This window comes from Hesperophylax consimilis, chromosome 17, assembly GCF_061612785.1.
Source record: "Hesperophylax consimilis isolate HC1 chromosome 17, BYU_Hcon_1.0, whole genome shotgun sequence".
Lineage (NCBI taxonomy): Eukaryota > Metazoa > Arthropoda > Insecta > Trichoptera > Limnephilidae > Hesperophylax > Hesperophylax consimilis.
Window position 1 is genome coordinate 28,953,962 of NC_142852.1, and position 27,102 is coordinate 28,981,063.

The window sequence follows — 27,102 nt, forward strand, 5'->3', positions numbered from 1 at the left end:
AAAGTTATGATTACATAGTGATCTGTGACACATTTTAATGTTGACATTAACGCCATCGCTTTTAGTTTAGTAATATAGTGTATTGTAGTGATTGTAATTTCTTATAGTTTTAGGGATGACATTTTTTTAAATTCACCATTCGCTCAAAACAATTACATTGAAATCTGCGCCTAGGTCAGTGAGAAGAATTAAGAGTTCATCAAAACTTCTTATGTTCATAGGGAATATCTTAAGGGTAGAATTCGGAAGTAACAGTTGACGTACTATTACGGAATCATTAGTAGATGTCCATGGGATTGGTATTTTGTTATCTATTAAGTCTGCTTTGTCTTCCTTTTTTGGTTTTTTGATATTCATTAATTATAGCCAAGGTAATAAGATTTTTTCCTCGTGTCCCAGTACTGTTTACTGTAATGGTATGTCGTTTGCATCCTTAATTCGTATTATAGGGGAGTCAAAAAAATTAGTCCGTCCTTCGTCCATACATATTTGTATCCCAAAGCTTTTGTCGTCTTTGCCAACCACAGGAGTTTCTTATTTTGTGGGGTTAGTTTGTCATTGATGAAGGTTTTCTGAGTTGACTCCGAGTATCTTTATTTCCTTAGGGGTGAGAATTCCTTAATTTTTTTGTGTATTATTCTTTTCCTTTGCTTCTTTTGAATTGAATTAGATTGAAATAATTTGCTTGGCCGGATTGTTGTAGAAAGTTATGAAAGAATTATTATTTAGTAGATCGTTGCAGTCTAGGGCTGACTTCAGTATTTAAATTAATTTTCGTACGATATCATTTTGCTTCACTTGGATTTCTTGTTTTTCGGTAGAATTTTCAAGTACGCTTTGTTGGATATGATTAACAGATTGTTTGATTTTGATGTTTCGCCTCGTTTTTTTTTGGGTGGTCGTTTGTTTTTTTAATTTCTTTTTAAATCATCAATTTACTTAATCAGAATTTAGTTTTTAAATCAGAATTCTACGCTCTTTAATAGGTCTTGTTTATCGTTTTAAATATCTTAAAATAGTTTATGCCTTTTTTTTAATATTGCAGTTGGAGATCAATTCTATCAGTCATTTTTTGTAATAATTGTTCTTTGAAACTTTCAAATTTATGAACCATATTACTTTTTGGGACTATTTTTAAAGATGGTTTGATTTTGATATTCATAATGTATAACTATTAAATTATATATTTGTATTAAATTTGCACTGTTGTAAAATCTATAATAAACTGTTAAAGTTCATTTTCTTAGTCAGATGAATCTTGCCCTCGGAAAAAAATTCGACATTTTTATTTTTATAATAGTTTTTTAGGCTAGTGAATGAATAGAGTAGGCTGAGAGCAATCATGTTGTCTATGGTCGCATCTTTTTTAAATGGCCTTGAGTTTCTTCTACCTTGTCTACTGCTCTGCTCCGCACGGTAGGTACTGCTTGTATATCTGTGGTTAAGTACTGTATAATTCCGTTACATACAAAAAGACCGAAGATATCAATCTTGAGAGTGGTATATTTATAGTTGACATAAACCATTGTCATATCGCGTATTGAATAAATCAGTTGTCGTGTACGGAAGACAAATAACATTGCCACATTCAGTATTTGTAAATACGTCGCAGAATAATATTGGTGGGTTACGATTTTTAAATTGCATTCATTACAGTACAAAAATTATAAAAATATGGATTTCCGATTTTCTGTTAAAAGCGGAGTGACGGATCCAATAAAATGTATTACCGGATATTATCTTTGGAGATAGATATTGTATGAATTGAGTTATCTGCGATATATGACGATTTTCACGACCGTTTGAAAATGTCGAGATACTGCCACAATAATATACTTATTCCCAATAATTATAAGTTATGTATAAGAATTCAATGTTATCCCAAGCGACAACAAATATTCAAAGTTCATTCGAATAAGAGTTCCGTATCAACTTTGTGATGTTTCAGGAATATTTGTTTGAGCTTGAACAAATCACCAATCGCTACCACAAAGCAGTGCCATGGATCTACTTAATCTAGAAACTGTTTCCATCAAGACGGAACCAGGTCCCCAGGAGGAAGGCGGAGGTGAAATGCCGTATATGGATATAGATTTCGACCTCCAAGATGTGAAGAAAGAATGTTTGGAATATGCGGATAGTACTCGTACAGCCAGTTAGTTTTATTTATACTTTTTTGGTTTATTAGATAATCTCAGTGTTAACTAGACAGAAGGTAAAAATAAGAAATTACAAAGTAATAACAAGGTCATAGCAAAAAATACCAACTTTCCAATAACGGTGTATAACAATTTGTTATTTGAAACTATCCGCATAAGGGTAAATAGATGTTCCGTAATGTAAATTAATGTTCCGTAATGTAACCAAATGAGAATAACTCGTCTTTAGGGAGGGAATATTAAGTCTGTAAAACTGGTTGGATGTTGAATTCGGATGTTCGGAATTCATGTCCATTTTTAAATGTCGTGGAAACACGACATATGCATATTCATTACATCCTCTCTTGCCGTACATAAGTATATTTGGTTGTTGTCTGTTGTAGCGTCTGCCTAAAACTAGCTCATTACCGAACTTTATATTTATTTTAAATTGCTTACTATAAGTTCTTGATTTCTCAAGTTTTCATCTCATGTTATACGGATATGATATAAGTCACACGTATTGATTTAAAAAACATGAATAATGCGGATTGAAGAAAACATCATTCCATAGACTAAAAATAACCAAACCCCATACTAAAAGTGCTCGGGAGATGGGTTTTTCGTTTATGGATCGGTCCCTGAAGCGGACATCTTGGATCCAATCTTATCCAAATTTCCGCTTATACATGTTAAATCAGTGGTATCTTTCGTAAATATTTTAGATTACAGTTATTTAATAAAAATTTTTACTTATTTGAAAAAAAAATTAATAGATAAAAAAACACATAACAATAAATTACATATTAAGATATTTCGATACTGTTTGCGAAGAAATAATATTTTTTTATCGAAACTTCAACTCAATTGTGATATTATCTCTCGTGTTTGAATTGGGTAGGGTTTTGTTTTATATCACAGTTCAACGTACATATTGTCGTTTTATTTTTCAAGGTAGCATTAATATGGAGACAGTTACTATCAAGGCGGAACTTGGACCCCGAAAAGAAGACGAAGGGGGATTTCCTTGTATGGTAATTAACATTGATCAGTCGAATATACAAAAGGAATGCTTACCACGCATCGAAATATTTAACCAGACATCAGGTAAAACCGGCTTTCCGTGTATGATTTAACTATTAGTCGTATTATATGTTTTTTAGAATTTAATGTGCTTATCTTACTAACTGCGGGTAATTTAACTTGTAAGGCCTTACATGAAACACTTTGTATACACCACTTTTAATTAATAATAATCTAATAATTGTTTCAAAGCCAATGGCTTCTTTGTCAAGATAATGAAAATTAACCCAAACTAAGACCTTTCTAAACCATCATTATCCGTATTATTTTTCTACAGATCTGAAGACGCATCCTGTGAAAAAACCATTTTCTTGTACCCATTGTAACCACTCCTATCATGGTATGTCAAATTTGGAACGTCACATATGCACTCATACTGGAGAAAATCCATTTTCATGTTCCAAGTGCAACTATTCATTTTCTCAAAATAGTAGTCTGACGAACCACATCCCTACTCATACTCCAGAAAAACCTTTTAGGTGTTCCGAGTGCAACTATTCAAGTTCTCAAAAAGGAAGTTTGAAGAAACACACGCTGATTCACACTAAAGAAAAACCTTTTTCATGTTCTTTCTGCACCAATTCATTTTCTGAAAAAAGCAATTTGACGAGACATATGCTGACTCATACTGGAGAAAAACCTTTTTCATGTTCTTGGTGCAACAATTCATTTTCTCGAAAGAGCTATTTGACGAGTCATATGCTGACTCACACTGGAGAAAAACCTTATTCATGTTCTGAGTGCAACTATTTATGTTCTCGAAAAGGCCAGCTGACTGAACATATGCGCACTCATAGTGGCGAAAATCCTTTTTCACGTTCTTGGTGCACTAATTCATTTTCTCAAAAGAGCAGAATGACGAGCCATATGCTGACTAACACTGGAAAAAAACCTTTTTCATGTTCTTTGTGCAACTATTCATGTTTTAAAAAAGGAAACCTGACTAAAAATATACGCACTCATAGTGAAGAAAAACCTTTTTCATGTTCTTGGTGCAACAATTCATTTTCTCAAAAGAGCAATTTGACGAGTCATATGCTGACTCACACTGGAGAAAATCCTTTTTCATGTTCCGAGTGCAACTATTCATGTTCTCTAAAAGGAAACCTGACTAAACATATTATGCGCACTCATAGTGGAAAAAAACCTTTTTCATGTTCTGAGTGCAACTATTCATGTTCTGAAAAAGGAAACCTGACTAAACATATGCGCACTCATAGTGGAGAAAAACCTTTTTCATGTTCCAAGTGCAACTATTCATGTTCTCAAAAGAGCAGTATGACGAGTCATATGCTGACTCACACTGGAGAAAATCCTTATTCGTGTTCCGAGTGCAACAATTCATTTTCTCGAAAGAGCAATTTGACGAGTCACATGCTGACTCACACTGGAGAAAAACCTTTTTCATGTTCTGAGTGCAACTATTCATGTTCTCACAAAGGAAACCTGACTACACATAAGCGCACTCATAGTGGAAAAAAACCTTTTTCATGTTCTTGGTGCAACAATTCATTTTCTCAAAAGAGCAATTTGACGAGTCATATGCTGACTCATACTGGAGAAAAACCTTTTTCATGTTCCGAGTGCAACTATTCATGTGCTCAAAAAGGAAACCTGACTAAACATATGCGCACGCATAGTGGAGAAAAAACTTTTTCATGTTCCGAGTGCAACTATTCATATTCTCGAAGAGACAGTCTGAAGAGACACATACTTAATCATAGTGGAGAAAAACCCTTTACATGTTCTTTGTGCAACAAATCATTTTCTCGGATGGACAGTCTGACGAGCCACATGCTGACTCACACAGGATAGAAAACCTTTTTTAATTTTCCGAGTGGAACTATTCATTTTCCCAAAAATTATATTTCAAGAAACACAAGCTGATTCACAGTGGACAAAAACCTTTTTCGTGTTCTTTTTTCAAAAATTTATTTTCTCCAAAGGACCGTCTCACGATCCACATGCTGACTCACAAGAGAAAAACCTTTTTCTTGTTCCGAGGACAACTATTCATGTTATTGAATGTGGCACCTGACGAGACACATGCTGACTCACTCTGGAGAAAAACCTTTTTTATGTTCAGAGTGCAATTATTCATGTTGAAAATGTCGAAAGAAAAATGTGAAAATGAATGTGGCACCTGATGAGACACATGCTAAAACAAAGCGGTTAAAAATCTTTTTCGTGTTCTGAGTGCAACTGTTAATCTTTTATCTCGTCTATTTACATAATGATTTCCTTCTATTGAATGAGAGTGTTATTATTTTATACAATTTAGTACCATTGAATGCGAAGCTAATGCTTGTTCTTACGGGTACTTCCAGAATAATTTTTATAGTGGCTTTTTCGTTTTAATAAGTTGTCATTAAGATTTTGTCATTTGCACTGCCCCATCTGCAAATTCCGTATTTTAAGAGCGATTGGCAAAGGGCTGTGTAGATTTTTAAAAGTCTTTTTTACTGCGGTCATTCTTATGGTTTTGAAGAAATAACTTAGTTTTTAAATTTTTAATTTAAATAGTTTTACTCCTAGATAAGTTCAATTATAAAAAAACGATTTTAACGCTGCATTAACATCCGCTGCTCACGATTGACCCGTCGATTTCTTTCGCTCGTTAAAATCTGCGACACAAAAATAGATGAATTAAAAAAAGAACTATTCAAAAAAATGAACCTTGAAGCCGCAGAAAGACAAAAAAACCATAGAATTTCTTTGTAATAAATATGATGAATTAATTGGAAAAATAGACCAATCCATTCTCTCGGAAAAAACAATGATGATAGAAATCGAAACATTAAAAAAAACATTAATCGAAAAAAGTATTCTACTAAAGAATCTGGAATTACGGGCTGACGAAAGCGACCATAGAATGCTGGCAGACTCGTTAGAAATATCCGGAGTACCTCTTAAAGCGGATGAATCTATATTTGAAATAGTGAGGTCAATAGCCAAAACAGCGGACATTCTGATCCTTCCGGAAGACATTCTACAGGCCGTCAGACTACATCCAACTACTGCCAAGGCTCAGCCAGGGGGACCGTCTGCAGCGTCAACGTCAACAAAACAAAGGGACCATCCGAAAATCAAAATTAGATTCAATACTCCTAAATTACGTGAGCTTTTGCTCTCTAAGAAAAGAGAAGTCAAATACAAAACATCCCCAGGGCTAAACTCAAAAATCTATATCAGTGAAATCCTGTCACCATATCTAAAGGAACTACTATGGAAAACAAAACAACAAGCCATCACAAAGGGATATGCATTTGTATGGACCAAAGATGGAAAGGTTATGGCGCGGAAAGCCGAAAAAGATACAATTATTTACATTAAACACTCCGACGATATAATAAAGATGATCTGAATTACTATCCCATAATCGTACACACCCATCCGATAATTTTTAATCTTACCATGGCTAAACAATTAAAAATATTACACCAAAACATACGCAGTATCTCAAAAAATTTTGCCAATTTCACTGTCGTACTTCAACAATTGGAGACAGAATTTGACGTGATAATCTTCACAGAATGTTGGCTTGATAAAATCTTCACACCAATACAATTACCTAATTACACGGTCACTCACTCAAAAAATATTAAAAATCAAAATGACGGTATTGTAATTTACTGCAAAAAACATCTTCATTCAACTATAACGGAGCTAGAATATATCACAGACGCAAACGGCTTTGAAATAATCATAAATAATGACATATGTATTTTAGCTATGTATCGATCACCTTCTATAAAAAACATATTTCCCTTTCTGAGGTCCCTAGACAGTCAACTTCTCAAAAAGAAAAAACAAAAAAATATCTGCTCAATAGGAGATATGAATATAAACATTTTAGAAAATAAAAAACATCCACAAAGTGAAGATTACTTAAACCTTTTGTTGTTCCATGGACTCTTTAGCACCATAAATGAACCCACAAGAGTCAACTTTAAACAAAATAACCTATTACCCACCCAAACTTGTATTGACCACATTATGTTAAAAACAAAAAGATCATACAAATCCACAATCCATCACTCGACAATTACAGATCACTATACACTTATCCTGAAAATAAACACAACAAACAATTCACAAGAAATACACTCCAAAACCACAAAAACCCACAATACAACTGATATTTTAAAACTAAATGACATACTACTTAATAAAAAATGGGAAGAACTCGTAGAAAATAGTAAAATTAATGAAGCATGGTCACTTTTTATAGAATGTATTCAAGACGAATTTAAAAAAAATACCATCACGTCCGAAAAAAGTTCTCCTACTAAACATAAACTTCTAAAACCGTGGATATCAAAAGGACTCATAACAAGTTTCAGTAAAAGAGACAAACTCAACAAACAATGCAAATCTAACCCATATGACATCTTTCTCATAAATTTCTATAAACGATATCGAAACTTATGCACACGACTTGCACGTATATCGAAAGAAATATATTATAAAAATAAATTAGATAAATGCAACAAGGACCCCAAAAAAATTTGGCAAATTCTAAAAGAAATATCCCACACATCTTCAAAGAAAAGCGATTCCATAACCGAGATCAAAATAGATAACGAGATTATTAAGACATCAGAACAACCACTAAAAGTATGTAATTTTGTGAATAACTATTTCGCTAACGTCGGCAAGGTATTAGCAAACAGAATCACTACAAATGACGATATCCCAGAATTCTCAACCCACTATACACACACTAGTGTTTCTTCCTTTAAAATTCCATACATTACCCAAATACAAACACTAAAACTTATAAACGAACTAAAAAATACAAACTCTCAGGGTAACGACAAAATATCACCGATGACACTAAAAACAATAAAATCAGCACTTCTTATCTCACGGAGGCCAACCCTCCAAAAACATCTACCTTAAAATACATTCCTGTCACTCAGCGAGCACCCCATGCAATTGTCCACCAATCACACAAACCGAAAATATCAAATATCTTGGTATATACTTCGACCGTTATTTAAAATGGGACAGACATATTGAGTCGGTTAAAGTAAAGATAAACAAGTTGATTTACTTTTTCAAAAACGTGAGAAATATACTAAACATATTTGATATTAAGAATATATACCTCGCAATAGCACAATCTATAATGGAATACGGCATTATTGCCTGGGGCTATGCCAGTAAAAAAATACATAGACACACTGTATAAAGCTCAGAAAACCTTAATAAAAGTAATACTAATAACACCCACTTCAACCATATTTAAAAAATTCCCAGTGTTGAAGATTCAAAAATTATATTCTAAACAAATACTTACTTTCCTTTACAAGAACCTAAACACATTTAAAACTTCACAAACTTCTCGCAATACCAGAACAAGACATGCACACCAACTACTAATACCAAAAACCAACACATCCTTTGGACAAAAACACTACAGATTCCAGGCTATAAAACTTTACAATTCACTTCCAACACAATATAAAACATCTAATCTTACAGAATACAAAAAACACATATGGAACGGGCTACAATCGATTTAATATTTAATTTTTTTATATTTCACTTTTTTTGGAATAACTATGGAAAAACTATTGTTATAACTATGGAAAAATCGATTTTATATTTTAATTTTTAATGTTTCTCTGTGTAACCAACTCCACTGTATTGTTTTAGAATTATATAACTTTACAATTGAAAAAGTCCTCCACAACACAGGTGAACTCCTAGCGTGGAGGACAATATACTGTACCATTGTATAACAAATATATTAAAGAATAAATAAAAATTAAAAAATTAAAAAAAATGTTTAATCGCCAAGCGATATATAAGCTAGGGTGTTACAGAGAACGAGGTCCAAAATGAATCCATATTTGTTGGGTAACTGGTTAAATTGAGCAAAAGATAAGAGAAGTAAAGTAAGGCGAGTGAACGTCGGTCTCTGTTAGTTGACATTTGTAGATTATTCCATTCAATTTTGGACATGTTATAGTCACAAGTGATTAAAAACTTGTGAATGGGAAAACGGGTCGTCAAACCAAGAAGTATTGGTATGACTGGTAAATTTTGATAACTTTTATATGATGTTCTTACCAAAGCAACTACGACAAATTCTTTACACTTCAATACCAACATTTCAGATTACAGATATTGTAACAAATCAATCGCGTCAAAGTGATTTTTAAACCAAGTACGCGTTCGATGAGACGATGTATGAATGTGAATGAGGCACGAAGTGTGTGCAAGACCGAGTTGTTTGGCGGTCCGTCCTCTCTGCCTACCCCTGCGGGGAAACGGCGTGATGGTTAGTTAGTTAGTTAGTTAAGTACGCGTTCCCTGCCCGGCGGCATGATGCTGGGCGGTGGATGAAGAATTTTCAGTTGAGTTCGAGATATGTTTCTCCGTTCGGCGACGTAAAGCTGGGCATGAACCGAAGAAGTGCGGTGGCCTGACACGGCCAATAGCCAAAGTGCAAAGTACAAAGGCGCTGGCGCTGGTTGGAGATTTTGCTGGAGTCTCGGCTAGGAGGCCCTGAGCTGCTGAACTGAACTTCGGCCTTACTAAGGCCACGCAGAGAACTCAATAACAACACGGTGAACAATATTGCCCTTGAAGTAGTTTTGCACAAAAACGGCGCTGCATAAATCATTCAAATATAATTATTATTTTTTATTTATTATTAATATCATGTGTTAAATTGACAATGACGATGTGAACAATGTAGAAGCAACCCGAACCAAATGACAACTAGTTGAGATTTAGAAATAAGTAGATCTAAGTATAATTAAGAGTATGTGTTAAAACTTGGCTAAACCGAATTAAAACCCAAATGCACAAATAACTTACATCTCTTTATAATTAAATATATCACCCTCTTTCTAACTTTAGTGACTGGTGAGAATGCAGAGTGGAGAAGAACACGACCGAAGAGGTAATGTATATAACAGACATTTATTTAAAAATTAAAAGTTACAATTGTCCCTGCAGCTATCTGTTTCGCCCTAGGTATATCAAGCGACTTCTCACGAGAGTAGGTATTATCACAGCTTATCCATGAAGAGAAAGCTATGCTAGTCATGATTAAATATATAAATATTGAATTATGTCTGATGCTCTCAGTTTTTCCTTGGTGAGAGACCGACTTTCGGAAATGCGATGTTGCTTGAACATGTTTGACCGGTCAGTAGCCGAGTTATCTCTCTCACAGCGCAACTAAAGTTTACGATTTCACAAATTTCTAAGCTTGTTTAACCGTAGAATGAATTAGAACACTTCAGTTGTCACCTGTCACTATCAAATTGCGTTTAAAAATATCTGTGATTTTCCTTTCTTGCATAATCAGGAAGCTATACTCGAAAATACACGGGGAGTTGGTAAAGTTTTAACTACAACTATTGTTTTTATTACGCATTTCGAAAAAAAACACAAACATTTCATTCAACATAATGACAGTAAACAAAACAACTTTTAGCCTTTAAGATTTTGAAATATAGTACTGTTTTATTTTTATTTTACGTTAATATTAATTAATGCGAAAATTAATAATTACATTTTAGAAGAATAACCATGTGAAATTCGCGGGTATGTATATCAACATAACAAAAGAAAACGTGATTCACATACGAGAAGATGCAAAAATATAAATTTAATAAAATAATTGATTGTCAAATTGGCCAACAAATCTCTAATATTTATTATTATATTCGGATGATTTGTAAAGCGCCTTTTTCTTGCAAAATCCCCTCAAGGGCGCTGTAAAAATACATCAAAAATTTCATTGATCTATATTATTACTAACTATATATGGAGATAATATACACCACATACTTACCTGGTAGGTCACTTGAGATTAACACTTAATTACCATTAAATGTTTATTAGCGAAATTTAGATACAGGATTTAGGACATAATTGGAAAATTTGATATAATTGGACTTTCTCTCAGGAATGGAATATTTAATTTAATGGTATGGTAGCTTAAAAAGGTAAGTTTTTAGTTTAGACCTGAATTCTGTTGGACTTGTTATGGATCTTAGTTCCGGAGGGAGTTTATTCCAAGCCTTCGGCCCAGATGCTCCGAAAGCGCGACCACTAAACTTAGTATACGGCTTGCGCTTAGGTTCCATCAGTCTGCCTATAGCTGCTCTAATCGGACACACTCTCAAATTATGTAAATAAAAAACCCACATGTTATGAATCATTTTACCGTATAAAAAGAAATGAACCTGGCTTTTTATTATGTAAAATAAGTTACGTATATGTATTATAATCATATTTCAAAATGGCTGAAATAAATTATCGTAGAAATACCTTTTATGTATAAATATATTTTATTTATTTATTTTGTATATAATTTATTTATATGATAAGAAATTATGTAAACAAAAGCAACTGGATTTTTATTATCTATATTAATGAAAATGTTAATGTTCGTTTATTCGAATTCTTAAATCTCCGAGAGTTCTACACCGATTGCTTTGAAATTTTGACACAACGCATTCAATTAAGCGTGTGTTTCTATAAACCTATATTATGTACATAGATGTCACCTGTGAGAGGAAAAAATATGCTTTTTTAATCTGTTGGATGAATAGGCATTTTTGAAATAAAGTAAAACAGCGCCATTTGTTTTTATTTTATTTTTATTGAATGAATAGTTAATCAACAAACAAGTCCTGCTAAGCCAATTGAATTGGCTTGTCAACAGGTGTTTAAAGTTAAGTTACATATACCTACATTTTAGAAGTTATAATTTACATCTTAAATCTACAGATTCAACATTTTTCATTCATATTAAAATAACAAATCTTTTTCCGATAACCAATTTTTCACCATATATTTAACCTTATTCATAGACCATTGCTTTATAGTGTCAGGTAATAAATTAAATATCTTCGGTATGTTGTATTTAAACGTTCTCTGCCCGTATTTATTATAAAATTTCGGAACTGTTAACCCGAATTTAGTGCTGTATTGATGTTCTAATTTCTCTTTATGCTGCGGGGTAAATATATACTGAATTAGGATTTTTTTCCATAGAATAGCTTTAACAGGTAAATTTTTTTGCACTCTGAAACAGCAACTGTGTATAATGTCTTTGTTGGATATAAAGGAAATATGCGCTATTATTTTTCTATCTGCACAAACAGACTGAGTCACAGCAATTAAAAATGGCATTTTATTAAATAGGACAAAAATTAATTTACATAAAAATACCTATACTCATAATATTTTGTCGTATAAACGATATAATGCCTTTTTTAAATATATTGATTTATTTGGTAAAATGGTTTTTCATTAAACATGCACGTAAATTATTTTGAATGATAAAAGGTAGGGTTTATTTTACAAGCGTAATTTTTTTATTTTAATAAATAAATATATTATAAAAAAATGCTTTAAATTTATGTATAAGATAAAAACCGTGACAATGTTTTATTACCATACGTTAATTATTTAAATACTAAAAAGCCAAGTTTTTTTTTCATTATTACAGGCAAACACATTTCTGGTATGTTTTTATGAGAGTTACTATAAATGTTATTATGCAACACTAAAAATCATGAGTGCAGGGACACTGGAAGGTCTGGAATAATTTTAAAAATAAAATATGTTTCCTTTTTATAAAATAAATTAGAGTCCTAGGTCTGCTAGCCAGTCTCGGGCCTCAGGCGCCGCCATGTGAACCTCATCAATCCCGCCGGGGAAATAATGGAGCGGGCATTCGTTGATCACATGTATCGATTCCCCTTGGCCGGGAGACCCATCGGTATTCGGCCCCTTAAATAGCGGCATAGTTTGTAGTTGGAGGCCCACTTTATTTGGTATCCGCTTCACTCACTGCACTACCTACACGCGCGGTAACAATAACATGGTGGCATTGCGAATAGCGCGGCGGACACAACCGTAGCGTGTTGCAGTTGGCACCATGCTATCACAGGATGTGATACCACATCTTATTTATTCGGCAAAGGCAAAATTAACGCGTACAAATTGCTAAGTTCATCAAATGATCTCCGCACAAAAGTTTTACAGTTTTATGAAAAACAGGCAGACAAAAATATTCTCAAAGAGGTAGGAGAGGCTTTTGTCTTGAAACTATATGGATGCACAAGGTCTGCAAGTCTGAATGACAGTAGATATTCAATGTACCTTAAAGCTGTTGCAAAAATGTCATTAAAATCCAAATTTAAAATGGCGTCCCTCCCTCCAACATCTGATGCTGCTGAACAACACGCCTATCGAACATACTATCAGATTCAAAAATGGATTGGAGATAAGGAAATCAGCGCTACGGACTGGGGATGGATTTTAACAGACAACATGCTGTACCCAGTGCACTCAAAAAAACCACCGGCACCTGAAGAAGTTATAAACTTAGTTTCCTGCAACTGCAAAAAGGCTTGCAAAAATAATTGTAGCTGCTTTAAAGCATCACTTGATTGCACAGAAATGTGCGGGAGCTGTGGTGGATCATGCAGCAATGTAACTTTGGTTGAAGTCGAGGAAAATGAAGAACCTCTCATGGAATTTTAGGATATGATGAAATTAAGATACCGCAATTATTTTGTTCTAAAATAACATCTTTAAAAAATATTACATGCATTTTCAAACCAAAAACTATTTAAAATACCTATTTTCGCTGTATACAAGGATTTATTATTATTTGAAACAAATTTACAAAGTGGGGAATTTAGGTTTCACCGAGACTCGATTAGTTTTATTTATGGAAAATGCAATAGTGTACCTTGAAGATAAAAAACACTATCACTATACAACAATATCTGCATTGCAACGCCGCGCCGGCCGGCCCCACCTCGACCGAACCCGCCATGATAATCTCGCTGGATCTCCAACAAAGTAAGTACTATTTTATATCATTTTAAAGGTAATAATAGGGGCTACAACTTTTGTAGGAAATATTTTTTCATAAAATGTCGGCCTGAAAAGTTCTGTGACAAAATGTAAAATTATGTGCCAAAAAATATACAAATTTTTACCTTATCATACGAATTACAAACAAACGGTAAAAGTTACGACGAAAGTTAACTGAACTTTTTTTGTAGAAAACGTTACAGCAAAGAGAATAAAAAAAATTGCAATCCGATTTGTTGTTTAGTAATTGAGATAGACGCGATTTACGAAACCCTTACACTTTTCATGTTTGGGGTGGCACAGGGGGGGAGGCAAGAGGGGTAGGGGCGGGGACTTTTTGCTAAACACTTGTCTAGATGATAGTAGTCGATGGGGAAAAAATTAGCTTTATACTATTTAGTTACATATAAAAACACAGGCTGACTGGACTATTATGCTTGGTCCACACCGAAGCCAATCTTCCAACTTCAAACGTTTGGACGATCGTGTGGAGGGGTAGTTCGTGCGTTGGAAGTTCGGGTTGGAAGGTTGGTGTTTGAGTTGGCCTGGGATCGCCTTCGAGGCGATCGCTACGGCCAACTCTATGGCCAACCCGCACGAACCGGCCGTCCGAGCTGTCTACACATCTCTGCGAACGGCAGGCAATCAAAAGTGACACTTGCGTATAAGTGACGTTTATGTATTATCTTTTTCGTGCCAATCCGTTAACACATAATGGCAGAGTGGAGTAACGATTTAATATTGTCGGACTCGGATTCGTTCAAACGTTCGGAGTTGGAGAGTTGGCAGCAGTTTCTCTAGGTGGCCACCACACGATCGGCGTTGGAAGGTTGGCGTTGGTGTGGAAGAACCATTACAGGTTTTTAAGGTCCATGATTAAAAAAAGTACTTCCATACACAATATAATCGCACTCAGCATATTCTGTTATTTCATTAGCCCAATATATAGTTTTTTTTAAATAAAAATTTTGGGAAGCAGAAAATATCAAAACGTTTCCATAAGACAGAAGGTTGTGTCTTATAAAAAACTTTGATTTCTACTTAACTTCTTATGGAAATAAGCTCAGAACATGTACAAAATGGGTTAAGAGGTTCTTTGTTTGGGTTTTTATAAAATATGAGTGTGCTTTCTATCCTTCAAAATTTATCCACGATAAAACAAAATAAAATGCTGTCAATCTGTCAAAAGTCGTTAAATTTTGAACGCTGAAAAGGAAAAAATAGGTCTTTTAAAGCATCTTTTACAATATCTCAGGAAATAAATAAAAAAAAAATTATTTGAGTAGGTTATTTTACTGAAAACGAGTGTTTATTTTTGAATTTTGCTTAATAGTGCAGCTTATTTCGGAAATTATATCCCCGTCAAAAAGGTTTTTATAAAAAACTAAATAAGAAATAACATTTTTTTTCAGTTTCAGTGCCGGAAACCCGGGTGTTTATTTAATTTCATGGTTGTTTACATTGTTTTCTTTTCTTTTACCCGCCTCACTAGACAAAGTCTGTTCCGAAATAGTAAATATCTTGAGTAAATTGTTTAAGAGTGGGAGATTCATAATCAAATTTTCACTCTTTTGTATTGCATTACTATTTTCAAATCCTTTTTGTACATGGTTATGTCTACCGAAGTCAATCTCGCAACACCCATTTCGAAAAAAAAATTGATTCCATTTTTCATATATTTTTTTGTTGTTGAAAAAATCGCATCGCTTTGGTAGAGGTCAACAAACCTGAACATTATGTCATCCGAGCACTACAGACTCTTTTTCACGAAGATGCCATGTTCCTTACTAAAAATAAAAGGCAAAATTAATGCATTATGTATTCACACCATTGTAATACTATGATATTTCGCTTTACTCATACGGAAGTAGATGAAAAATCGTTAGGTCAAAGGTTCTAGTTGCTTTAGAAGAGCATTTTCCCTATTGGAGGTGTGCTTGCCCCAGAATTGACACAAACGTTCCACGTGCAACAATGTCTGATGAATCTATCGTTTCAATATTTATTTATATAAAATAATATGACTTTTATAAGATGGAAGAAGAATATACTTTAGGTTTACAGTTGACATATACAAGCTACAGCGGCATTGTCACTTCTTTTGGCGTATTATATTCTATTACAATTCCAATTTATTATAAACGACAATCTAAAATAATACGGATTACGGCACCGTCCTATTCATACCGCTAATTCCTATTATAAACGGGCCTTGAAATGTCGCGTGCCCGCACGCTTGTTTTGGGGCCATTCTAATGTGGAGCAAGAGGGTCAATTTTTTTGTCATTTTCGCTGTTTTGTTTTTTACTTTTAAATTTTCATTGTTTTCGAAATCATTTCTTTATATGCGACTTTAGCAAAATAAATAAATATAATGATAGATTGAGTAGAATAATGTCTATGACTTCATTATTGTTGTCTATGCATAAATATATTTTTTTGACGTATGCTTCCTTTACTGCTAGTGATTTCATCCTGTTTTAAAGCTCTTTACATCGATATACATTATGTTCCTTAAGCTATTCAGCCCACGCAGATAAATTTATAATCCCATTCTTGTGATTGTTGTTGGTAAGTACTGATGCTTATATTCGTTATTAATTTTGGTAGCGCCCGTTATTTCAAATCAAACTGAGCGACCACTGTCCTTTAATTTGTGCTATGGAATACTCAAATTTACAATTGCGCTGTCTCTAACGCAACTTATCTTAACTTACGCCAATCGAAACCTATTTTAGGAAGTCCAATGGAGTTTTTTTGAAGAACTTTAAACTATCAATTAGACGTCTACCATTTTACAAAAATTTCAAATATCGATAACCAATATTCTGATAAAAATATAATGGCGGACGCAATGAAATGTTTGCTGGTTTAACTTTAGGTATGGATATAGTATATAATGAGTTATCCGAAGATTGTCGACAATTTTCTCAACCGATTTCAAATGTTGACTTCAAGGTCAACATAGTCACAGTTCTTATATCCTTATTTCCAAATATGCGTTTTGCATACGATTTCATTGTTTTGACAGAATATTCTGAACACATTCAAATAATAGTTCCGTTAAAACTATGTTATTTTTCAGGTTTATTTCATTGGGCTTGTACTAATTATCAAATTCTTCCACAGCAGTGCCATGGATCTACAAAATCCGGATACAGTTTCCATAAAGACGGAACCAGGGCCCCAAAAAGAAGGCGGAGGGGAAATACCTTATACGGAAATGGATTTTGACGTCCCAGATGTAAAGATGGAATGTTGGAATAGTGCGCAGACTTCTCGGACTGCCAGTTAGTTGCATAGCATATGTAAAAAAAATGATTTTCGCAATCCCAGTTCGTTTTGAATCGTCATGCAGGCAGGACATATGCTTGTTCACAACGTCCTCTCTTACCGTACATACATATATTTGGCATTTTCATATAAAATGTGTCCTTGCCGGAAACAGCCAAACTACATCACGCTTTCAACTTGATGAATTGTTTTTGTGATTTCCGCACTAAAGTCAATACTGCTCCCCACCATGTGGAGAGTATTTGTGATGCTGATGGTAGAATGGATGGAAGGAGGTAGAGAAGTGGAACCTGAGAAGCAACTGGCTTTTCAGATGTGGTCACTTAACACGGCCACGTTTCATTTGAGAATTGTATTCATAGGAATATATCTATAAAGATTTTGAATATATTTAGAGTTATATTTTATCCGTTTTTTATGTGTGTTAAACCAGGCGATACTGAGCGTATCTCAAGAAAGTTAAAAGTGGGATTAACTAGGCGGAAGGTGCTCAAAAGCAACCGGTTTTCCCTTCTTGAAGCATCGGTTCCTGTAGCAGACATCTTGGGTCATTCATATTTCTTAAATTTACTTTAAATTCTCTTATCCAAATTCACGCTTGTACATTGTTAATCGATGCTACCTTCAATCTTAAAAAAAACCTTATATTTTAATTCGATGTTCAACATACTTATTATTTTCCTAGGCAGCTTTAATGTGGAGAGTGATACCATCAAGGCAGAACTAGGACCCCGAGAAGAAGATGAAGAGAGATTTCCTTACATGGAAATCGACATATACCTGCCAGATGTTAAAAAGGACTGCTTAGAAAACTTTGAAAGAATTACCCATACACCAGGTAAAACCGATGTAAAACCACAGACTCAAAGTGGAGAAAAAACTTTTTCGTGTTGTTTGTGCAGTGCTTCATTTTCTCAAAAGAGCAGTCTGACGAGCCACATGCTGACTCACACTGGAGAAAAACCTTTTTCATGTTCCGAGTGCAACTATTCGTCTACTATAAAGAGAAACTTGACGGTACACATGCGAATTCACAGTGGAGAAAAACCTTTTTCATGTTCCGAGTGCAGCTATTCATGTACTCAAAAGAGCAGCCTGACGAATCACATGCTGATTCACACTGGAGAAAAACCTTTTAAATGCTCAGAGTGCAACTACTCGTGTACTTTAAAGGGAAGGTTAACGGTACACATGCGAACTCACAGAGGAGAAAAACCTTTTTCGTGTTCTTTGTGCAACGCTTCATTTTCTCAAAAGTGCATTCTGACGAGCCACATGCTGACTCACACTGGAGAAAAACCTTTTTCATGTTCCGAGTGCAACTATTCGTCTACTATAAAGAGAAACTTGACGGTACACATGCGAATTCACAGTGGAGAAAAACCTTTTTCATGTTCCGAGTGCAACTATTCATGTACTCAAAAGAGCAGCCTGACGAATCACATGCTGATTCACACTGGAGAAAAACCTTTTAAATGCTCAGAGTGCAACTACTCGTGTACTTTAAAGGGAAGGTTAACGGTACACATGCGAACTCACAGAGGAGAAAAACCTTTTTCGTGTTCTTTGTGCAACGCTTCATTTTCTCAAAAGAGCATTCTGACGAGCCACATGCTGACTCACACTGGAGAAAAACCTTTTTCATGTTCCGAGTGCAACTATTCGTGTACTATAAAGGGAAACTTGACGGTACACATGCGAATTCACAGGGGAGAAAAACCTTTTTCATGTTCCGAGTGCAGCTATTCATGTAGTCAAAAAAGCAGCCTGACGAACCACATGCTGATTCACACTGGAGAAAAACCTTTTAAATGCTTAGAGTGCAACTATTCGTGTACTTTAAAGAGAAGTTTAACGGTACACATGCGAACTCACAGAGGAGAAAAACCTTTTTCGTGTTCTTTGTGCAACGCTTCATTTTCTCAAAAGAGCATTCTGACGAGCCACATGCTGACTCACACTGGAGAAAAACCTTTTTCATGTTCCGAGTGCAACTATTCGTGTACTATAAAGGGAAACTTGACGGTACACATGCGAATTCACAGGGGAGAAAAACCTTTTTCATGTTCCGAGTGCAGCTATTCATGTAGTCAAAAGAGCAGCCTGACGAACCACATGCTGATTCATACTGGAGAAAAACCTTTTAAATGCTTAGAGTGCAACTATTCGTGTACTTTAAAGAGAAGTTTAACGGTACACATGCGAACTCACAGAGGAGAAAAACCTTTTTCGTGTTCTTTGTGCAACGCTTCATTTTCTCAAAAGAATGCTCTGACGAGCCACATGCTGACTCACACTGGAGAAAAACCTTTTTCATGTTCTGAGTGCAACTATTCGTGTACTACAAAGGGAAACTTGACGGTACACATGCGAACACACAGTGGAGAAAAACCATTTTTTATGTTCCGTGTGTAATTATGCATTTTCTGAAAGTGGCAGGCTAATAAAGAGACTTATGCTGAATCACAGTTTCGAAAAACCTTTTTCATGTTCTTTGTGCAATTATTCATGTACTATAAAGTGAAACTTGGCGGTAGACATGCGATCTCACAGTGGAGAAAAACCTTATTCATGTTCCTTAGGCAACTATTCATTTCCTCAAAAGAGAAGTCTGACCAGCCACATGCTGGTTCACACTGGAGAAAAACCTTTAAATGCTCAGAGTGCAACTATTCGTGTACTTTAAAGGGAAGTTTGACGGTACACATGCGAACTCACAGTGCTCAAAAACCTTTTTCGTGTTCTTTGTGCAACGCTTCATTTTCTCAAAAGAGCAGTCTGACGAGCCACATGCTGACTCACGCTGGAGAAAAACCTTTTTCATGTTCCTATTGCAAATATTTATGTTCTCGAAAGCAGTATCTGAAGAACCACATCTTGACTCACCACACTTAATATCAGTAAAACAAAATATTTGACATTTTATAAACATCCAGTAGAGATCGGACGGATAGCTTTATTCCCAAATTATTTAAATTCTCAGCAAACGATGGTATGAAGAACGTAATCAAGTTTTATCATGACTATCTACTACTTTAACACACTTTGAAAACGTCAAATATCTTTAGTAGAATATAATTTGACTGTAACCAAATTTTCCCAATACGGAATCGGTAATATAGATATATACCTATGTAAATCGTTTGAGAAATTATTTTTTAAAGATTGGGATAATCAAGGGTATTTTCCATTAGTTGCCCTAAAACTGGATTACAGGATGTTTCCCGATATACTTTTAGTGAATTCGTAATCGTGAATATATTTTGGTTTCTCGTTATAGTATAACATCCGTGGTTTTTTATTTGTTCGCTTATTTCTTCTAAGCTATCCATCGAAGTTTGATAGGATTTTCACTAACATGTAGAGAATTTCTTACGGAAGTATATGTTATATATGTATACGGATATTATATGTATTTCTTTGTACGTATACGTACATATATACATATATATATATATATATATATATATATATATATTTTTTTTTTTATTTTTTTTTTTTATTAATCTTAAGTTAGCTCACATCTTCGTGTGTGCTAATAGTTTTATAAACATATAAACATGTAAATTGTTTGGCAAACATAATTTTTCTTTAAATATTTCAATAAAGTCACAAAAAAAAGAAACATTAATAATTGAGATAGACATATTTTCTTAATTCATTTTTGAACTTATTAATATTTTCTATCACATCAATTTCGTTCGGGATTTTGTTATAGAGTTGAACGGCCTGGTACATCAGAGATTTTTGGGTGCTTGTTTTTTTTCTTGTTGGCAATCTAATTTGCTTAGAATTTCTCGTCCCGTGTCCGTGTATCTCGTTATTGTAATTTATTTTTATATTATGCCGTGTTGCGCTAACTCCTTATTATGCCAACGTTTCGGACAGCATTGCAGTGTCCATCATCATGGCAAATGTGTTATATGAGGTAGTGGTGAAATGTGAGCTTATGTGAGAATGTGATACCGTGTTGCCAGCTCCAACCCTCTGAGCTAATATTAACGTCTAATTTTTAAAGTGGTTTCTGCGTTTAGCTCTGGTGTAGCCGTCAATTACCGGATAATAAGAACTACCAAGCTTAGCTTCATCGTCTTTATTACTATTTACGGGATTTTTGTGAATTTCAATGGCCTCCGTAATCAGCCGTGCTCTATAAGTTTTGGGTCTCCCCAGGACTTCAAGAACAAATCCAAAGTAATGCCCGGTTTCAATCAAATGCTCGGCAACTGATTTGTTAGGGTGGCCGAGTTTACAAGCTCTGAAGTGTTCTGAAATCCATTTGAAAATAGTCCGCTCTGTCTCGCCTACATAGACCTTGTCACATCCGGAACAGCTGAGTTTATACACTCCATCTGTTTCCAGAGGAAACTTAGTCCTTGCAGACCTCAGTAAGTCTTGTATCTTTGTCGTAGTTCCGAAGACAGTCTTGATACTTTCCTTTCTCAATAGCCTGGCATTTCTGTCTGTCACATTGTGCACATAAGGCAGGAAGGCACAGCCTTTAGACTCTTGTTCAATTCTGTCTTCGTTTGGTGCAGATTTTGCTCTTATGATTTCCCTTGTCTGACTTGCTTGGTAACCGTTACGCTCCAGTGCATCGGTCAGCTTTGTAAGTTCCGCTCTGATTTTTTGTTCTTCACATATTCTTCATTTTAATGTTGATAATTCATTTTAATGCTTAAATGCTTTACATATAAGTAGGCTTGAAGTGAAAATAAAATATTGTAAACTAGACAAAGCATACTCATATGTAAAGCATTTAAGCATTAAAATAAATCATCAATATAAATTTTTTTTTTCAACTTTGAGGATTTAAAAAAAAAAATATTGCAAGTTGCGCCACAATACGAAGCATGTCAAAAAATACAAATAAATAGTAGTATATCTGTGTGTAAGGATATAATGGCCAACCTTATGATTCCAGAGATAGCTTCATTTTTAATGTCAGTGCCATACAAATTTATCTTTAAAAAAATGATAACTCCTTCATTTGTACACGCAATTGCTTCATGCGAAATTTTATAGCATAGTAATGATCAGCAGAATCCATTTCTAGCCAAAAAAAATACCCTTGAAAATTCAAGTCTCTATGTCTATGAAAGGCGATTTTCAGCCCACTGTGTGATGGTGGCCGAAAGAATGGTAGTACTGGCGGTTGAATCGAACGCTAAAACTGGAAATACTAAATTCGCGTTAGTATTGCCGAATGCGGCGGGAAATAAAGTAGTCCCACACACTTTTAATACCTTTGTGATTGTTCCTTGTGTACATCTCTTAAGGCCCGTTCGCATTGGTCGAGTAGTTTAGTCAAGTAGCGAGTAATTTAGTAACTGGACACGTGCGAACACCATAAATTTAGTAGAGTAGTTTAGTCAGCGATTTAGTCAAGTCAATCCATTCTGTTCTATTTTTTCGGGCGAGTAGCGTCCCTCATCATGTGTCTATGGCAGATTTATAGAGTTTATCGATGGTCTATTGTCACTGGCTGCATTAGTCAGTGATCAGTATAGCGAGTATAGCATTAGTAGCCGTCAAAACACGCCAAAATGTCTTGTCGTTGGAGCGAAAACGCTACTGTCAAATTCGTGACGTTGTATTTACAACACGAATGCTTGTGGAATATAAAGTCGCCCCGATATAAGATCAAACAAATCAGGGAATCAGCATACGCTGAATTAGAAAAAGGGATGAATATTCCTGGATTTGGTGATAGGGAGATGAGAGCGAAAATTAAAAGCATCAGGTTAGTGAAGTTTTTTTTATTTATATGGTATATTACAAGTGCCTGTATTATTATAAATTTATGTTAAAGTAGTAGCAGAGTCATTAATCATTAATAATTTCTTTTCAGTTCTACCTACTCACAGGAGTTAAAAAAAATAAAGGAGTCAAAACCCTCCGGTGCCGGAACTGACGCAGTATATTCACCATCAGTCAAATGGTTCAATCTATTAGATGGATCCCTCAGAAACATTAATACAATGTTAACAGAAAGTGAAAGCAACTTGGCAAGTACATTTCAATTCTATTCTATCGTTTATACATCAGTTTTTAATGTACCATTCTTGTCTGCCAAGGTACCGATCCATCGTTCACAAAGTAATCTGCATATCTTTCTCGAAGATCTGTAGACCTTCGGGATGAGCGATTGGACAGACAACTTGGTAGTGGTTCCAATCCTTGAGGCTCTGGCTCCACCCTCCAATTACCAGGGATAACAGTTCCTGAATCAAAATTGTCTTTGTCTACTGTATATTCCAACTGCTTGTTCTGTAATTTTGTCTCTCTGAGCCAATTATGTAAAGCGCAACACGCCTTTACAATGCAAACAACCTTCTCAGGACTGTAGGGCATCGGTTTCTCAAACACTCTGAATCTGGCAGCTAGTATACCGAAAGCATTTTCAACTATTCTTCTGGCCCGAGACAATCGATAATTAAAAATTTTTTGCTTTGATGTTAATCGATTTCCTGGGAAAGGTTTTAAAAGGTATTCTTTCAAGGGAAATGCATTATCTCCAACTAGTACATGCCCTTCTGGCAGAATACCGTTTTCTAATGCTTGATACAAACTACAGTTTCGAAATACGCCTCCATCAGAAACCCGCCCATTACATCCAATGTCTATATAACTGAAGCAATATTTATGATCTACAACTGCCATTAAGACAATGCTGTTTGTCTCTTTATAATTGTAGTATAAACTTCCTGATTCAGGAGGTGCTTTAATGACGACATGTTTGCCGTCGATTGCTCCACAGCATCCAGGAAAGTTCCATTCTTTTCGAAATCCGTTCTCAATGATATTCCAGTCTGTGGTGGCGGGAACCTGAAAAAAGATTTATAATAATGTATACATTCGATATAAACAACATTCTACTTTATTTTCAGGAAGACATTATACACACGGATACAGATACTGAGGAAAGCAGAATTACTATGAATTCTTTTCGTGAACCCGTATCTAAACCCCCTACAAAAAAAAAGCGGCTTTCCCAACTTTCGAGTATGGTGAGTCAACTAAAGGAGATAACTGAGGTTGCCAACTCTACAGAAGAAGACGAGTTTGAGGTCTTCGGCAGACACGTCGGCTTACAACTGAAATCTTTGCCCTTGCTATTGGCACTTGAAACCCAGGAATATATTCAACTGTACATGAACAGAATTCGACGCCAACACCTTCAAAATTCAACTGAGCAAAATAGATTCACCAGGATAGTCACACCAGTATCAAATGATTCGCAAGACTCTCCATGTAGTAATACTTCGTATTATGATGATGTAATTTATTTAGATGAGCCCCCAGAAGACACATATGAAATTGAAACACATGAAAACCATGACATCGAATAACTTTAATGTAAATTTTAATATTTAAACCATGTGAAAATTAATAAATGTTTCTCAAATTATATTTATAATTTATTTAGAACCGTTTTAGATACAGCTATAATTATAGCGGGATGGCCTATTTTAGTGGCTATTTCAGTGGTCGTTCCATTGGGAATTTATGGCGAATGATATGCTGAAATAAGCCATCTACTATATTTGTAGCTGTGTGAAACAGCTCTTAATCTTACCTTGATAAATTCCTTTAATGATTCATAGATAGCTTCACAAACTTCTATAATGAATTCCGAAACAGTTGATTTTCCAAGTCGAAAGAGATGTGTGATTGTCCTTAAACTACATCCTGTAGCAAAAAAGTAGAGAACTGCCTGTAATTTGGTTTTTGCGGGAATTGCACTTCTGAAAAGGGTATCCGTGCGTTGAATTTGTGACTGCACTTTCATTAGAAGGAAATTAAAACAGCTTTCAGTCATTCTCAAAGTCGCGAAGTATTCTTTCGGATCTTCAAATGCCATTTCCTTCAGAAGAGAATTTGTAGCTCCTAATGCATCTCTTCTATTAATCCATTTTCGTATCCATAGTTTTTTCACTTTCGTCTCACTAATTTCTTCCTCCACCTCTTCTAAAATATCCATTACAATCAGCTTAATTAGCCTATTTACTTTGTTGCGTTGCAGCCCGTTCATCTTACAATTTGACACTTCACTCGTGAAATCTACTCGACCAATGCGAACGCTTTTTGGTCAGTCAAATGGCGAGTAGCGAGCTACTTGACTAAACTACTCGACCAATGCGAACGAGCCTTTACTGGGTATGTATATTTATGGACACGACAGTATTCCGGGGACAGCGCTAGTGACAGTACATAGCAGCGAAGAACTCGAAAGGTTTGTTGAACGGCTCGGGTATGCGGATTATTATCTCGTGCACTCATTAATTTACATTCCTTCTTTTTTTAAATTGGTTTATTGAATAATATTTTTTTTCTAAATATGAGTAAGAAACTGGCGCCCATTATAGAATATTACTTTACATGATTTATAGTAGTTATCATCCTGTTTGTTCTACCTATTTACATTGTACATTAAAATCACTACGACATTCCTATTCACGATAACTATCAAACTTTTCTCTCGGATAATTCACGCCCAGAGGCTTATCACATTAATTAATCTCACTATGCCAGAGTTTTGTACTTTTGAATACTAAAATAGACTTTAGATTTTGAAATAAAATGAAATGTAATTCTCCACACTTTTTTTATCTTAACACTCAAATACAATTTTAAATATCTTTATACATTCAATAAAATATGTATTAAAATACTATAATACTTGCATATTGCAAAATAATAGTGTTACAATATAATATCGTAATTTCAATGTACAATAGTATTAAGTTGCCAATTGCCATCAATTACTAATAAATAACATCAGACAACGGTAAAAGCCCCTGCAAAGACATTTTTTTGTGCATTACAGATTGATGCAATCCTATTTCAATACACATGAAATATTCAAAGCTTTAAATGAAACATTTTACAATAACCGATATTTTAGAGTTCTTGCCTAAAATGACTTTTGAAATCTTCAAGGCCAATGTTGAAAATGTCAAGAGACCTAGAAGTATCATTTAGCAGCACCATACCTCTTGTCATGCTATGCTGGGCCATAATGTCCGTTCTTCCGTGTGGAATACAGAGCCAGTCGTGGCGTCGACCCTGACGGTAGTTGTTCGGTACGAACAATTTATAGCATTCCAAGAGGTATGGGCTGTCAATATAACTGACATCAAACATTTACAAAAACGACAGTTTAGGGCTATTTGCGCGGACTAGAAAATAGTACAGAATTTATTAAAATATGTTTATTTAATTTAATAACATATTCAAAAATAGTTCAATAGCTGTTGCAGTCAAATATTTCATTATTTTAATATACTTTGGCGCTGTGACAGAGGAGCAAAAGCGGGGGCAGCACGTGACAATCTACGAATCACAACAAAAGAACCTACGGTATTTTTATTACCAATAACTAGCTGAAGTCCGTTCCCCGTGTTTTCAACAGAGTTTTTCGAGATCAGATGTAAATGTGACCTTTCTCGTTTTTAGACACACCCAGACACACGCAGCCGCCCGTCACAGTCACTCTTCTTTTATAAATAGATTTGTGATTTAGCCCGTCGTCCCACGGATCAGTAAGCAATCCACGTAAAACAAATGTTTTAAGACTTACTTAGAACATTTGTATGTTACTTAGTATGCAGAGTCTTGCAGCATTGGGCTTATGTCAAGTACTTACCAATCCGTGAGATAATGGGCTTAGTTGCACAGTTCGTATTCCAAGTAAAATCAATTACACAGTTTTTAGAGTGAGTGG

General features: G+C 34.8%; 1 protein-coding gene across 1 annotated transcript; it reads left to right on the plus strand.

Annotated features, from left to right (window-relative positions):
• The first annotated feature begins 2,001 nt into the window (after positions 1-2,001).
• Positions 2,002-21,420, plus strand: LOC149416382 (uncharacterized). Its single transcript, XM_089641980.1, has 4 exons — positions 2,002-2,155; positions 18,061-18,213; positions 18,523-19,281; positions 21,410-21,420. The coding sequence occupies exons 1-4, from the start codon at positions 2,002-2,004 to the stop codon at positions 21,418-21,420; spliced, it is 1,077 nt and encodes a 358-aa protein (XP_089498106.1).
• The last annotated feature ends 5,682 nt before the right edge of the window (positions 21,421-27,102 follow it).

What these genes read in the sequence shown, in the direction of transcription:
- LOC149416382 (XM_089641980.1), top strand. Translation starts at nt 2,002, where the DNA reads ATGGATCTACTTAATCTAGAAACTGTTTCCATCAAGACGGAACCAGGT. An exon ending in GGATAGTACTCGTACAGCCA is followed by an intron (nt 2,156 to 18,060) that starts GTTAGTTTTATT and finishes TTATTTTCCTAG; the next exon opens with GCAGCTTTAATGTGGAGAGT. An exon ending in AAGAATTACCCATACACCAG is followed by an intron (nt 18,214 to 18,522) that starts GTAAAACCGATG and finishes TTAAATGCTCAG; the next exon opens with AGTGCAACTACTCGTGTACT.